General features: G+C 41.5%; 2 protein-coding genes across 7 annotated transcripts in view; both read left to right on the forward strand.

The window, feature by feature from the left end:
• LOC110182511 (Poly-(ADP-ribose) polymerase) overlaps positions 1-15,969 on the forward strand; it is a 252,219-nt gene that overhangs the window by 32,494 nt on the left and 203,756 nt on the right. The window lies entirely within an intron of this gene.
• LOC147644663 (uncharacterized) lies at positions 2,511-15,651 on the forward strand. The gene is made up of 2 exons (XM_086826006.1): positions 2,511-2,688; positions 2,778-15,651. The coding sequence occupies exon 2, from the start codon at positions 11,988-11,990 to the stop codon at positions 13,827-13,829; it is 1,842 nt and encodes a 613-aa protein (XP_086682132.1). The 5' UTR covers positions 2,511-2,688; positions 2,778-11,987; the 3' UTR covers positions 13,830-15,651.

The following is a 15,969-nucleotide window of genomic DNA, read 5'->3' on the forward strand; positions in this document are numbered from 1 at the left end:
CCCCTGTCATCATTGTAAAAATATTCCTGTAAATTCATTATTAAACAGCTCAATAGCCTTACGGGGTTACATACAGTTTGAGGGCAAAAAAAAGTGAATTTTTCAGTGTTTTCCGAAGAAACTTTTTAACTTATTGATCCAAAAATGTATACACATATTAGAGTATCTTTTAACTGAATTTTAAGATTTAGAACTAGTAAAAATATTTATTTGAAAAGGAATTACAGCTGATCTCCGGGAACTCCTCTTCAAAAAGACGTTTTGCGGTGACCACTATATGTCGGAACTGGATCATCCAAAATTAAAAAACCGAATACATTTAGTTAGAGTAATGTCAAATCTAGTAATTAATCGAAGGAATAAGCAAAATATATTTTTTTTTTTCACAAAATTGTAGTTTCGCAAAAAAAAATAGATTTTTCACCGAACCGACTTTGAAAACACCATTTTGAGAAAAACACGTTTAAAGTTTGGAATCCACTTAAAATAGGAGCACTTTACATAGCGCAGTCTGAAACGCCTTTTCAAATTTATTTATAACTCAGGAAATATTCCCCGGAACTAAATGAAACTTTCTGTGTATATTCTTAAATATATTTTCATTAAGAAAATAAAATAAAAAAAATCGATTTTTTTTAATTCTAACTGTATGCAACCCCTTAACCATATTTTTTCCCATTGTCCGAGGTAATTCCAAAATTCATAAAAACATATTTAATTGTTTCGTGGACTTTTACCCAAAATCTGGTTGATCTGGAAACCATGCTCCTGAATAGTTATCACAATTTCATTTTATATAGTCCAGTATGCGCTTCAGACAGTTGGATTAGCCCAAACGCCTTGACGACGATCTCATTTGCTGTTAAGGTGGGGAAATATTTTGTAAATCAATTCCCAATTTAAAAAAAAAAAACAATTCCCACTTAATTTTAGTGGATGTGTTTATTTTTTACAGAGGTCCTATGTTTTCTATTTTTGAAACTTTGTTTCTCCAGCGAATCAAAATATTTTTTATCTTAAAATTAAAAGAAACTATGAACTTTGTTAACAATTGTTCGGACCATTGTAGCGAACCAACCAACACGCGCTCTAGAAATCAATCAACTGATGCTTCCCGTAATCAACCGCCAAAAAAATACATATTTCCGAAAAGCAACTGACAGTCTTGCAATTATTTCTTTGAGCATAACTTTGTCTTCAATGACGTATTATTTTATAATTATGGGACAATGTTTTGTATTCACACTTTTGCAGGGTATTATGAATTCAGTCAGAAGTTCGTCACGCAGTGAACGAGACGTTTCCAATCCTATAAAGTATATATATTATTGATCAGCATCAACAGCCGAGTCTAACATTCAAGATTTATTCCCAAAATTTTGTTTATGACAGAGTTGCTGTGACTGTCTTTTATCACGCCAATACTTTTGGCAAAAGTCAGGGTCTTTTAAGGTTCACTTTTATACCCTTGCAGGGTATTATTCCAGTTAGAAGTTTGCAATGCAGTGAATGAGTCACCTCCGACCATATAAAATATATATATTCTTAATCAGCATCAACAGCCGAGTCGATCAAGACATGCCCGTCTGCCCTTCTGTCAGTTTTTACGCAAACTTGTCTCTCAATTTTGCAGCTATGTGAACAAAACCTTGCAGTTAGTATTCTATATATGACTCGTATATATGTCGGGATGGGCCGGATCGGACGACTATATCGTATAGCTGCCATAGGGATAATCGAAAAAAATTATAACATTTTCAGTTTTTAACAGAATTTAATCAAATTTTAGATATAGCCATTTCATATTATTATAAAATGTTGTGTAAAATTTTATAAAAATCGGACTACTATATCCTATAGCTCCCATAGGAACGATCGAGAAGTTAATACAATTAAAGATTATAACTTTTCAGTTTTCAACAGATTTTCACCAATTTGAGATATAGTCGTTTCATATTATTCTAAAATATTGTGTAAAATTTTATGAAAATTTGACGACTATAGCATACAGGTGCCATACAAACGATCGTTAGATATACAGGAAAAATACAAAACTGTGAATGTAAAACTGTAAATCTATACTATTATATAAAGAGGAAAGGTTTGTTTGTTTGTTTGTTTGTATGAATTGAATAGGCTCCGAAAGTACTTGGCAGATTTGAAAAATTCTTTCACTGCTGGAAAGCTACATCATTCCTGAGTGACATAGGCTATATTTCATTTAAAAAAAAAATAGGCATCCTTACTAAAATTACGATAACGTAATCCAAGGTGTTAAAAAAATATCAAAAAACTACCTTACATCTACCGCCCTCTACAGGCAGCCAGCTGAATCAAAGCATTTCCTGTCAAACATTCAAAACATATTGAAATAAGGAATTGGAGATAAAAAATTTATTTTTTTGTTCAGGTTCAGTAAGAAACGAAGTCATGCCACCCAAGAAGTCGAGTTTGGGTCGTCGTAATCGTAATACAGAAGTAAAAAGACGTAAGATTACGAATATAACTGACGAAGAACGGGCCTCCATCTGAGAGACTGAGCGGCTGAGAGCAATGCAGATGCACAAGGAAGAATCAGCAAAAAGACGAGCAGATAGGCTTGAGAGAAAACGATTGAGAGTTAGGCAGTCGCGTTCTGCAGCAATCGATTTGATTCACTCTCAAAATAATGAACGCGACAGGGCAAGGGTAGCTGAAGAGCGTTTAAAGCTTGCAGAAGATCAAAACCTGCAATACAATCGTCTTGCATTCAGATATAATCCAACTATTGATTACAGCTCGAATCGAATGTCGTTATTGGCCGGATGCATCAGGTCTGCATATACTGTCAGGCCTCTTAGATTGAATCAGACGAAACTTCTTTCCGAGGAATATATCCATTTGCGGGATGCTGTGATGAATGCTGCAACTCTCTTGAAGGATGGCAAAACTGCTCATTCTACTTTTAAACTTCCACTATCCGTCAATCTTGAACAACAATCTACATGTTCCATCCGCAAAAATGGACCTATTGGTAAATTACTACAAGACGCCTCATTGATTATGTGGGACGAATGCACGATGAGCCATAGAGCACATATAGAGGCCGTGAACAGAACCTTACAGGACCTAAGGAACTCCTCTGCAGTCATGGGCGGGATTACTTTTGTATTTGCTGGAGATTTTCGACAGGCTCTCCCCGTTATTAACAGAGGCATGCGAGCAGATATCATCAAGGCATGCTTGAAATCGTCTCCCATATGGACTACGATTGAAACATTAAAATTAAGGACAAATATGAGAGCTCATCTTCATGGAATCACTGATAGCGATTTCCCACAGCAACTGCTAAAACTTGGGGAAGGAATTTTTCCAACTCCAAATTTAAGCGGTCATTGTGACATTCTTCTGGATGAGTCTCTAGGCCAAATACTCCATAATTTGGAATATTGAATAGATTCTGTATACCCTGATATCGAGAATTTGCACAAAAGAGACTTCCATTGGCTGTGTTCTCGGGCTATAGTATCACCTAAGAATGATACTGTCAATGAAATAAATAATCTGATTGTTCAAAAAGTCCCCGGCCAAACAAAAACATACAAATCGATCGACACTGTAACGAATATTGAAGATGCAGTCCATTATCCACAGGAATTTTTAAATTCGTTGAACCCTTCTGGACTGCCACCCCACGAATTGACGTTAAAAATAATCCCAATCATGCTTTTAAGAAATTTAAACCCTCCGAGCATGTGTAATGGGACGAGGCTGCTTATTAAGGAGTTAAAGGACAATTTAATAGTAGCAACTATTATCACTGGCCCAGCAAGTGGTCAACTAACTCATATACCGAGGATACCGATGATCCCAACTGATCTGCCAATCCCATTTAAACGGCTTCAATTTCCGGTAAAAACATCTTTCGCATTAAGAATTAACAAGTCCCAAGGCCAAACCTTCGAATTAGTAGGGATCGATCTGCGAAAGAAATGTTTTGCTCATGTATGTTGGTCTATCGCGAGTCGGAGCCCCTGAAAATCAATTTATTTTGCTGCCACAAAATAAAACAACATCAAATATTGATTACAGAGAAGCACAAAATAAATGTATTTTCTTTTAGGGTTATGACCTCAATAATTGAAAAAGAAAAAGAAAAGGATGAATATGTGTCATATTATTATTATTATTATGAATGTGTTAAAATTGACAAATCTAAATGTAATGTTTAATGCCCGTGCGAAGCCGGGACGGGTCGCTAGTATAATATAAAATGGTAGAAGTCGCATTCGGCAGAGCGTCGCATCGGTAGAAGTCACAGTCGGCTCGTTGATGACATGTTGATGACAGTGGCCTTTTGATGACACGCGGTACAGCATTGTTTCTTAAAATAAATATAATTTATTTCGTATTGATTCCTTGTCATCGAAGTTCTATCTGCAAGTTAGCTTCCTTTTTTGTTTTCCAGTAAATTTAGTTACTTTCCGCTGGAAAAATTAATAAATTCGTGGAAAACGGCTGTGAGGCTTCGCGGTATATATTATCGTTCCATTTTCGCTTAAAATATTAATCTTTATTTGAACTTTAAGATCAATGTTCTTATGAAAAGCTGGTCACCGAAGAAGTTTCTTCCACCATGGATCGATTTCAAAGGGCCACACGCGTCTTTTAACTTTTCTATTTCTGCTTTTTTAAGAACATGTGTTTCAATGAGGGAAGTTAAAAAAAGAGTTAAAGGGAATGATGTTCATAATAGATAAAAAATTTAAAGTATATTTATCTTTTCTTGGACGTTGATGCACTAAGGTCAGTACATTCAAGTGGCCCGTATGACACCAGGCACGTGCCTGTTTGGGTTAGGTGTTAGTAGGCGCGATGGGAAATATTGGACAGAATACGAGGAAATTGACTACCGGCGTGCTGCCAGATTGTTAGCTTGCATGCTTACTAAGTGTGTTAGTATTAAAGATTTTAATTTAGGAAGACTATCTACGCTGGAGATTAGTGTGTACAAATCATTATAATTTGCAAATAAGACTCTGAAAGGTTCATGCAGTTCGAAAGAGGTTCTACAGTGGCGCAACACTAATGGGATATAGGATCTAATAGTTCTACATGATACGTGAAAATTGAGCTGACTCAACAAGTTAGCACTTTCCACATCACCATGGATAAGGTTAAAAATAAATGTTATCCCTAGCATCGTTCTACGATTGGTTAAGGACGGCAAGTTTATTAATAGGAGTCTACTAGAGTAAGAAGGTAATCTTTGGTTTGCATCCCAATTTAAACCGCGTAGAGCGAAAAGTAAAAAGTTCTTTTGAACCGACTCAATGCGTTTAATATGGACGCCGTACTGAGGGCTCCAAACGCAGCATCCATATTCTAGGATAGGACGAACTAAGGAAGTATATAAGGATTTAGTGACGTAGGGGTCATTGAATTCCTTCGACCACCGTTTAATAAATCCAAGCACACCCCTGGCTCAATTCACCATAGACGAAATATGATCAATAAAGTCAAGTTTTGGGTCCAAGCGGACGCCCAAATCGCCAACAGCATTAATTCTTTCCAAAGAGCAGCAGTTCAGCGTGTAAGTAGCAAGCTTAGGAACGAATCGAGAGAATGTCATTAGCTTGCAAGTTTGAAAATTATTAAGATCTCGTTGTAAATTCGACTGGCAGGCAACGTCATTATATTGCACGCAAAGCTTGACGTCATCCGCGTACATAAGTACTCTGGAGTTAGTCAAGACTTTGGGCAGGTCATTTATAAATAATGTAAACAATAAGGGTCCCAAATGGCTTCCTTGCGGGACGCCAGATGTAACCCCTAGAACATTGGATAAATTATTCTTAAAGAGGACATTTTGCATCCTATCATTCAAATAACTAGAGATCCAATTAAGAAGATCACTTGGAAAACCCATTGAATCGAGTTTTCTAACGAGGAGAGAATGGTTAACAGAGTCAAATGCTTTACTGAAATCAGTAAAGATTACATCTGTCTGACAATTACTATGGAAGCCCTTTATAATATAGTAAGAGAGCTCCAAAAGATTTGTTGCGGTTGATCTTCGCTTAATAAAACCATGTTGACATGGAGAAATAACCGATCTACAAAGGTGCTGTAAGTGAGGAGTGATAATGTTTTCAAATAGTTTAGGGATGGCCGACAACTTAGAGATTCCTCTATAATTGCTGGCATCCAATTTGCTACCTTTTTTGTGGAGAGGAATAATAAACGATTCCTTCCAAATAATGGGAAAGTGGGAGGTTTTCAAGAACAAGGTAAACAATTTCAGAAGGCGATAGCACAGGGCGTCGGCACAATACCTGAGCACAGAGCCAGGAATTCCGTCGGGACCTGGCGAATAAATTGGCTTGACACGATGAAGATCTAAAAGGAGAGAGCTTTCGTTTAGGCTAGGACAGAAAATTAAGTTTGATTTGGGTATGTCGTAGGAATAGGTCTGGTGTAGATACGAAGAGCTTGAATAGGTTGTTTGAAAAAACTGCGAAAATAGGTCGAGGATTATAGCGAGGAAGGATTTGTTTTAGGCTTACGTTTAGTGTTAACGAAATTATAAAACTGTTTTGGGTCCTGTGAGAACTGGGCCCTACAACGAGTTAAATAGTTTTTATAACACTGCGCGTTCAGCACGGTAAAGTTTGACCGAGCTGATAAATAAAATGAAAGGGCAGATTGAGAACCGGTGATTTTAAATTTAGCATACAGTCTAGATTTTTTATTTTTAAGTCGGCTCAACTCTTTAGGAAACCACGGCGGTTTATTCGAGCTTGGCGGATAATATAACGGAACACATTCAGTAAAAAATGAATTCATGGCACTGTAAAAAACATCCACGGCAAGTGCCATGTCAGTGCACATGTATAGATCGGACCAATTGAACTCGTTTATAAAATTATTCAGCCGTTAAAAGTCCGTTTTGAGAAAACACAGGACTTTATTGGCTGGACGGTCAGAAATATTCTGTACGTTAAACCAAATATCAAGAGTCACATCGAAAGTTGGATGATAAGGATCTTCGGGCTGCGTCAGAGGCGCCACCCTTGCTAAACTGACTCTCGCAGGATCAGAGACGAAGCAAAGATCGAGCAAGCGCTGTAAGGAATTTCGAACATGGTTCACTTGAGACAGCGAAATGTCAAACAAGCCAGCGATAAAGTCATGTTGTGTAGGTGTATGGAGAGTATTGGTGGAATTATTTGAGCACCAAATAGCACCAGGGATATTAAAATCTCCTAGAACTACCAACTGGTCTCTATCCAAAAGTCTACTGGAAACCATCTGAATAGCGGAAAGGTGATTTCAATAAATAGGAAGTTCCGACAGTGGAGGTATGTAGGAACAGGTAATAAAAATTGAGCTACCTTTAATAGATAGCTTCATTCCTTGAAGGTTAATAATTCTGACGTGAGTGAGGAGTCCACCGCTATAAGAACTCCACCCCCGCGTCTGATAGGGCGATCTAGCCGATATACCGTGAACACAGCTGGAAAAACTTCGGAGCTCAGAATCTCCGGCTTTAACAAGGTTTCTGTGAGCACCATAACCTGAGATGCAAACGAAAGGCTATCAGAATACAAGTTAGGAAGCTTACTGCGTAAGCCTCTTGCATTCTGATAGGAAATACCTAAGGAGTAGGTTAGTTTTTTGGGTCGGGATTGGAAGACGTAGAAGGCGCAGTGGTATGATCAGGCCTGGGAAGAGTTATTCCTACAGGCCGCCTTTTCTTTTTCTTCGCCTCGAACTCCTTAACAACGATGTACTCTGGCCAGAAGTTGGGAGAGCAAATAGTGTTAAAGAGCTCGTTAGGGACATTTATTTTGAAAGATGAAATGTCCCTTGCGTAAGAAAATTTGAACTTTTCCACCTTTATCTTAATTTTTTCGGCTCTGGTTTTGCCTTGTATAAAGGCGAGAACATCTTCCGATGTTTGGTCAGGGGAGAGCCGCGAGACAAAAATATGTCTCGTCAGTGGAACCGCTATAAGGGCTTTTGGCAAGGCAGATTGGTTATCTGCCTTGCCATTGTCTGCCGGTATTACGGGCCTAACACCCTGGGCAGATATATATTATTATATACGGGACTTTGAGGGGTCAATATTTGCGACCCCCCATGGGACAAAACAGAAATCACCGGCGGTACGGCCACTCCCGCTGCACGTTCGGGTACCGAATTATTTCTAGCGCTCGATCTCAGCACTCTTGGAATTAATGCTGAGGTTGAGGTCTGTGCCGAGGGAGGCTGCTGCTAAGAGCCCGTTGCAGATAGTTGGGGTCCGTCTACATGCTGCCCACCAATAGCAGTTTTTTTGCGCCTAGGAGACTCATTTAATAGCGTAAGGCTATTAAATTGGGTGTCCAGCGCCAAGAACATATCAAGAGTTTTACGAAAACTCGTAAAAAAGCCCTTAAAACCGCTTTTCGTTTGCCGCATGAAAGACATCATCTCCCTTTCTACATCGCGACAGGACTCACAACAGTAACGCAGGCCGATGTTTTTTTTTACATCGTCCACCGTCCGAGCTGCAACTCCAATACACTTGGCGTGTATGACGTTGTCGCACAGCCAGCAGCCGATTGTAAGGTCACCTGCCGCAATTGCCTTTTTGCAGGTTTTGACGAAACAGACAATATTTCCAGACATTATAAGGACTTACCACTGTACTTGTACTTGGAAAAAATAATAACAGAGCTATGAAGAAAGAAGTGAAGAGTCACAGAGAGAGCGAGAGAGTACGGATAAGATAAGAAGTGCATCGGCACAGCTAAAGCGAGAGAGTGGAAGAGCGTGGGAGAGTAGATAAATCGTTTAGCTGTTGCGACGGCGCAAACAAAAGCTAGTCGAAGAAGGCACAAAAGGAATGCAAAATATGCTAAAGCTAGCACTAGCAGCACAACTAAATTGGAAAATAAAACCAATTATATACACAAATTAGAATAGCTGCATGCGCGAAGTGAACGGGAAGTTATAAACACAAATTAGAAAATTTAAGTTAACACCGGTGGTTAGATTCAAATTTTAATACAAAACGAGAGCGCAAGAAAAAAACACGTCCATTCACTTGGAAAAATGATAGATGATCTATATAGAAAACTTAAAATAGGAAGATACAATAGGAAACAAGAAAAGAAGCTAACTTCGGCACGCCGAAGTTTATATACCCTTGCAGATAGAACTTCTATGAATAGGAATCCATACAATATAAATTATATATATTTGTGTTAAAAACAATGAAGTATTACCTCCTTTCATTTCATTCACCTATACATATTAGATTTGCAGTTTTACATTCACAGATTTGCATTTCTCTTCTACAATAAACGATCGTTTGTATGGCAACTATATGATAAAGTTGTCCGATTTTCATGAAATTTGACACCAAATTTTAGACTAATATAAAATGGCTATACCTCAAATTTGATGAAAATCTGAAAATCTGAATGAAAACTGAAAAAGTTCTCATTTTTAATTGTATTAATTTCTCGATCGTTCCTATGGGAGCTATATGATATAGTAGTCCGATTTTCGTAAAATTTTTACGCAACATTTTAGGGTATAAAAAATGGCTATATTTTACATTTCTATTGAAAACGTTAAAAAAATTTTTGTGAAAATTTTCCGATCATTACTATGGCAGCTATCTGATATAGTCGTTCGATACGGCCCGTTCCGACATATATACGAGTGAGAGTATATAGAAGGCTAACTACAAAGTTTCATTCAGATAGCTTCAAAACTGAGAGACTAGTTTGCGAAGAAACGGAAAGACGGACAGACGGACATGGATAGATCGACTCGGAAGTGCCTTCTTCATTGCGTTGCAAACTTCTGACTGAATTTATAGTACCCTGCAAGGGTATAAAAAGAGGGTGTGGATTAAAACCACATATACCTTCCCAAGCCTGCGAATTATACCCTGTGTTCACGTCAGGAGGCCCTTCGCGGCGCCGCCTCTGTCCACCGAGTTTCCAAAGCTTGGCCGCTCTTGCACTTCCGCAAGTCGGCTCTTCGCGCACGGCTCATCGGGCTAGTTCTAAGCGCTCCCGCGCCCACTCTTCGATGTTCGCGAACGCCCGCTCCCGAGTTCCCGAGCTTCGCTCGCTGCTAGGCGAGCTTAGGGACGGCTAGTTCGCGCTCCACTTCTCGGGCCCGCTCTCGCACTGTTAAGCTTAGCTTATCGGTCGGGAGCGCAGCCCTTACGTTAAAGCTAATTAGTACCATGTATGCAGCGCAATAAAGCTGACGATTTTTGAATTGCCCACGACGCCCCCGCCTTACTCTTCGACTTCGCTTGCGACGTGGGAATTTTCATTGGGCTACATTTTCCAGGATCTTTAGCGGCAGGATCGCCCCCCTACAGGCATTGGTCCTTCGAGCCGGATCCGGATATCCTTCCGTCCTTTCACCAGCAGTTCTCGGTGATTATTCCGCTAGAGATAAGTATATGCTTGCTTCCGTCTTGTTCTCTCTGCCGGTCTTCAACAGTGGGCCGAACATTTGATTTCGGTCGCACCGCTGCAAAATTTATTTTTCTGTTAGTGTCAACTCCCCGTCCGTGTTTTCCTGACACCGAGTTTTCCTGACACCTTTCTATTCGCCTCCGAATTTCGAAATTTTCCATCCGTGTCCGTTTTGTGTGCGCCGCCATCCTCCTCGCCGTCTCTTCGATTCCCCGTTGTTCATCCACTTGCCAACGGTCGAGGCCTACACAAACACGCATTCTAAACTTGTGCTAATATTTCCGTACAAAAAAAATTCTCCGTGAACAGTGAAATTGTGTTACAAAAAGAAAGGCATAATTAATATCGGCCAGCCGGTGTACGCTTGTTGCGGGAATTCACCCTGATCTGCCGCTGTCACTATATTTTTTTTCGCTAATTTTTTGTGCTGTATCCATACACATTTTTCTATTCGCACAATTCAATCCACTTCTCGACGCTCCACTGTGCCAATACAAACCCTACATATTTACATACCAACATATATTGGGCGAACATACATATATATTGGGCAAGCTTCGCGCTATTCTGCGCTGAGCATCGATCTCCCAGCTATTACATATGTACATACATACATATGTACACGCCCGCATAAGGGCATGTCAAGTAATTATTTGTCTTTTTTTTTTTTTTCGTCTCCTCTTTGTGCCTAGAGCGTGTACAAGCACCTGTACTTATACATTCGACAGCCGAACAGTGTCGACGTGACAAAATCCGACACCTAAAATTTTTAAAGAAATAAAGTTCGTGAACCAAGGATTTGAAATTATCCGAAATTTATAAATCCTATCTTTTATCTATATAAATTTACGATACATACATATATATTGGGCAAGCTTCGCGCGATGCTGCGCTGAGCATCGATCTCCACAATCATTTTATAACATACATATATCGGGCAAGCTTCGCTTCTGAACGGAGCAGCAAAACCCAAACACAAGCGAGGGTTGTTTTTTTTGGGTTATTTTTTTAATTCCCTCCCACACGATCTGCGACTGCAACGGCAAGTGTTTAATTATTTTTACACTTAGCCGCCACAGCCGGCGAGTTGTTGTTGGTTTTGGCCGTTTAATTCTTGGGCGCCTCACATACGTACTGCTTTGCCGACGGCATCACCCAGCAAGCAGTTCCGCTACTAAAAATCGATTTTTTTTTTTTAAATTCCACCTTTACGGCTTCAAACAAGAGACATTCAAGGCTAATTAAAAATTAAAAAAAAAATTATTTTTGTGTTCGGGTTGCGAGACAACTCCCAATACCACTCAAATCCGAACTCCCACCCCCACGATCTGCGACTGCGGCTGTTGTTGACATTTCAGTCGGCTTCCTCGATCCGAACGTCAAGCCTTGTGGCCGAGGTTCATCTATTTTTTCTTTTCTCCACTTTATCCGTTTTGGGCGACCCAGACTGCGCGTTAGTGTGACCGTCCTCTCGTCCTACAGTCGACAAGTCCTGATCTACAGCATTCTATTCCGAGAATGCCCACGGGAGACGACAAAAAACCGCGTCCGATCCCATCCATCCGCTTGGACAGGTCACAATCCGCATCTCCGCGGGCGTCCCAATTGAAGCCAAGGCCTACTACGGCCATCTCAAGGGCAAAAAGCGACGAGTCTGTCGATACCATTCGTGGTTCCTCGCCGGTAACATCTCGGTCAGCTGCAAAAATGGCTCAGAATGCGATAGATGCCGCTCTCAAGCGCTTCATTGCCACCACAGATCGGGTTAGCCACTTCGAGGCTACGATCCACACTCCGGGCGCCCTGGAGCCTGAACGATTCTCCCCTTACATGTGCCAGGTTCATAGGGACCAAATCCGGGCTTTGTGGGAAAAGGTGGAGTCGAGTTACGAAAGCTGCTCCGAACTGTTCTTCGGGTCCGACGACGGCGCGGACACTTCAACGGTGTTAGAAACTAAGTATAGCTACTGCTACTCAGTCTGCTCCAGGTGCGTGGCCCAGCTGCAGGAGATAATAGAACGGGGCGCGGCTCAGTCCACTCAGGCTCCCAGCAGCGCCCACACACCCCCTTCCACCGGTTGTCGTTTACCACCGGTAGACACCGAGGTGTTTGCGGGCGACTATCTTCACTGGCCCACCTTCAGGGACTTGTTCACGGCGATTTATATTAACAACTCTCGGGTCACACCAGTCGAAAAATTGTTCCACCTATTGTCGAAAACAAGTGGCGACGCGAACGCCATAGTTTCCAAGGCCCCGCTCACCAATGAAGGTTTCGTCTCGGCGTGGCGAAGCCTCACCGACCGCCTCGAAAATCGAAGATTATTGGTTAACAGCCAGTTGAAAATCCTCTTCAACATCCAGGATGTCCCTCAAGAATCGGAAGTCGCGCTGAAGGAACTGCAAAGCACCATCCAAAGCTGCCTGACCGCGCTAGAAATGTCCTCCATTCAAGTTGAGGCTTGGGATTGTCTTTTGGTGTATATGGTTTCCTCAAAGCTTCCCAAAGTAACCCTTTCTCTGTGGGAACAATCCATCCACAACAAAGCCGAAATCCCAACCTGGAAGGAGTTGGATGCTTCTTTGACCGAGCGTCATCGCACTCTGGAGGCCATCGACGATGTCAGGTCGGCACCCACGAGCCCTCCGGTTCGCAGACTCAACTCGTACGAGACCCGAGTGGCGCCTGCCCCCAAGGGGTGCGATCTCTGTTCCCGAGAGAACCATCCCGTGCGCTTATGCCCACGGTTCCTTGAAATGGACGAGAGTGGGCGCTCCGAATACATTAAGAGAAAGCAGGTCTGCCTGAATTGTTTGGCACGAGGCCATCAGCAGCGGGATTGCCCCAGTGCCCACTCCTGCCTTACATGCCGCAGACGGCATCACACCCTGCTGCATCCCAGAAACTCTTCCTCCAGTGTTCAGATTGCTCCTGAACCTTCCAGCACAGTAACCGCACCGATCCAAAGGATATCCGCGTTCTCCACGCGAATCACTACTCCCAACGCCCTCAATTACTGGGCACCCTACGACATCAAGAGCAGACGTTCCCGAGGTAATTTATCCTACCCATGCCGAGTCTGCAGCGGAATCCATCCGCTTCGAAAATGCAAAAGGTTTCTCAGGCTCAGTGCTGAGAAGAGGCTCAGCGCGGTGTCCACCAACCGTTACTGTTCCAACTGTTTGGCCCACGAACATTCCCAAGGCAAGTGCCGCAGTGGTGACCGATGCAAGACGTGCAATCAACATCACCACACGCTCCTGCATATGCCTGGAAGTCCAGTTCCCGCATCCCGATCGCAGCATCGGATGACTCCGTACTCCCAATTCGCGTTATTTACTGACCGCTCTTCTAAATGATATATTTTTTCCAGTCCGCTTCAAGAAGATGCCACCGCTTCGCACCACGCGAACGCTCTGATCAGAGGTCCAATCCAACAGATTCCGAGGTTGCCACCGAACTTCATCCGCTACCGACGTCGACGTCTCCTCTAGGATCCTGCGGCACTCCTCAGCCACTCCACGGCCTTCGTCCACAGCTCCTCAGCTGCACTCCGGTGCGCATAGGAAACTTCCACCGCTAGCCAGGACACCCTGCCGAACGCGGCAGCGCTTATACAGGACGAATATGTTGCAACCCGAGTGATTGCAAGGGGGGGGGGGGGAGAATGTTCACGTCAGGAGGCCCTTCGCGGCGCCGCCTCTGTCCACCGAGTTTCCAAAGCTTGGCCGCTCTTGCACTCCCTCAAGTCGGCTCTTCGCGCACGGCTCATCGGGCTACTTCTAAGCGCTCCCGCGCCCACTCTTCGATGTTCGCGAACTCCCGCTCCCGAGTTCCCGAGCTTCGCTCGCTGCTAGGCGAGCTGAGGGACGGCTAGTTCGCGCTCCACTTCTCGGGCCCGCTCTCGCACTGTTAAGCTTAGCTTATCGGTCGGGAGCGCAGCCCTTACGTTAAAGCTAATTAGTACCATGTATGCAGCGCAATAAAGCTGACGATTTTTGAATTGCCCACGACGCCCCCGCCTTACTCTTCGACTTCGCTTGCGACGTGGGAATTTTCATTGGGCTACATTTTCCAGGATCTTTAGCGGCAGGATCGCCCCCTACAGACACCCTGAACTGCTGCTCTTTAGTTGGGCATCTACTTAGATTCTAAACTTGTCTTTATCGATCATATTTTGTCCATGGTGAATAAAGTCAGGGGTGTGCTTAAATTTATAAAACGGTGGTCGAAGGAATATAAGAGCCCGTTCGTTACAAATTAACGTCATATTCTAATAGACTCCTCTTAATTAACTTACCTTCATTTTTTATAACTTGTGAGGACGGAAAATTGGTGTGGACCAATTTTAAAACAAGTTGATATGCTTGCAACTTCTGTGTGTGTTGAATATATTTGGGCAGGCAGACAAACTTAAATTGACTCGACTGGTGATGTGTAAGAAGCATACACAATCTTTATGATGATGGAGATGCCTCTTTCCACCTAATACTTACAATCTAAGTTGGCACTAAGCCATTTTAAAATAATTGCAGAAGTAAATCGTTTCACGGTTATTTTTAAAGTATTAGTTTTTAATCGTTTCCCTTCCTTAAAATCTGCGTCCCAAAGTTTAATCGATCTCCTTTTATTATCATATATTAGAACGGACCGGTTTACCATTCTTGCGGATTGTAAGCAGAACGCAGTAAAAACAAAAAATATTTTAATGAAGTATAAAAAGTTCTGAACGAGGGAAGTAAAGTTTTAAATAAAATTAATAAGGTTAATCAATGTCAATATTTCGGAAGTCTCTATATTTAAAAGTCAGTGGGTGTTATTATATAAACATGGATAATAAGAGTATATAAGATTTTTATGTAAAACGACAAAACTCTGCAGCAATGTATTGTAAACATTTGTCTGCTTAGATCTAAAAATAAACACCGATTGACTGTTACACGAACTCCTGTGTGTGTTCATCCCCTAGATGCAAGCGGTCGTAAAACATTTCCTTGGAGATAAGTTATATAGTGCAGTGGAAATTACCCGCACTGAAGATTGTCCCCATCCTGGGGACCATTTTGCCACTGCGTTGGTCTAATTAGAGTTACGATTAGACTATGTGAACTTCATGTTAGCTACCTAAGCTAGGACTTAAAGAAATAACAACGTAGTTTGAAATAAAACTCAACAAATAAAGACATCTTTTTATTTAGATGCTCCTATCAGTGGGTGAGATCAAGTTCATACGTCAAAACGATTAAGTTAGCTTATAAGTTGTACTACACAATGTATTGTCTTGTGCTATGTGTTGTTCTGTTGGGAGCGCATTTCTACCAACATAAATCATACAATCAATGGTTTGGGGTATTTTTATAGTTAATTAGGTTTCGAGAAATCAAATTAAATGACAATATAAACTTAATAAGACTAAGATTGGAATATTTTTTGGCATTTAATTTTTTTTTTTTTTTAATATTTATAACACTAAATATTTCCAATAGTTGAAATTATGCT

The sequence above is a fragment of the Drosophila serrata genome, unplaced genomic scaffold (assembly GCF_035046125.1).
Source record: "Drosophila serrata isolate PLE 108 unplaced genomic scaffold, ASM3504612v1 contig_123, whole genome shotgun sequence".
NCBI lineage: Eukaryota > Metazoa > Arthropoda > Insecta > Diptera > Drosophilidae > Drosophila > Drosophila serrata.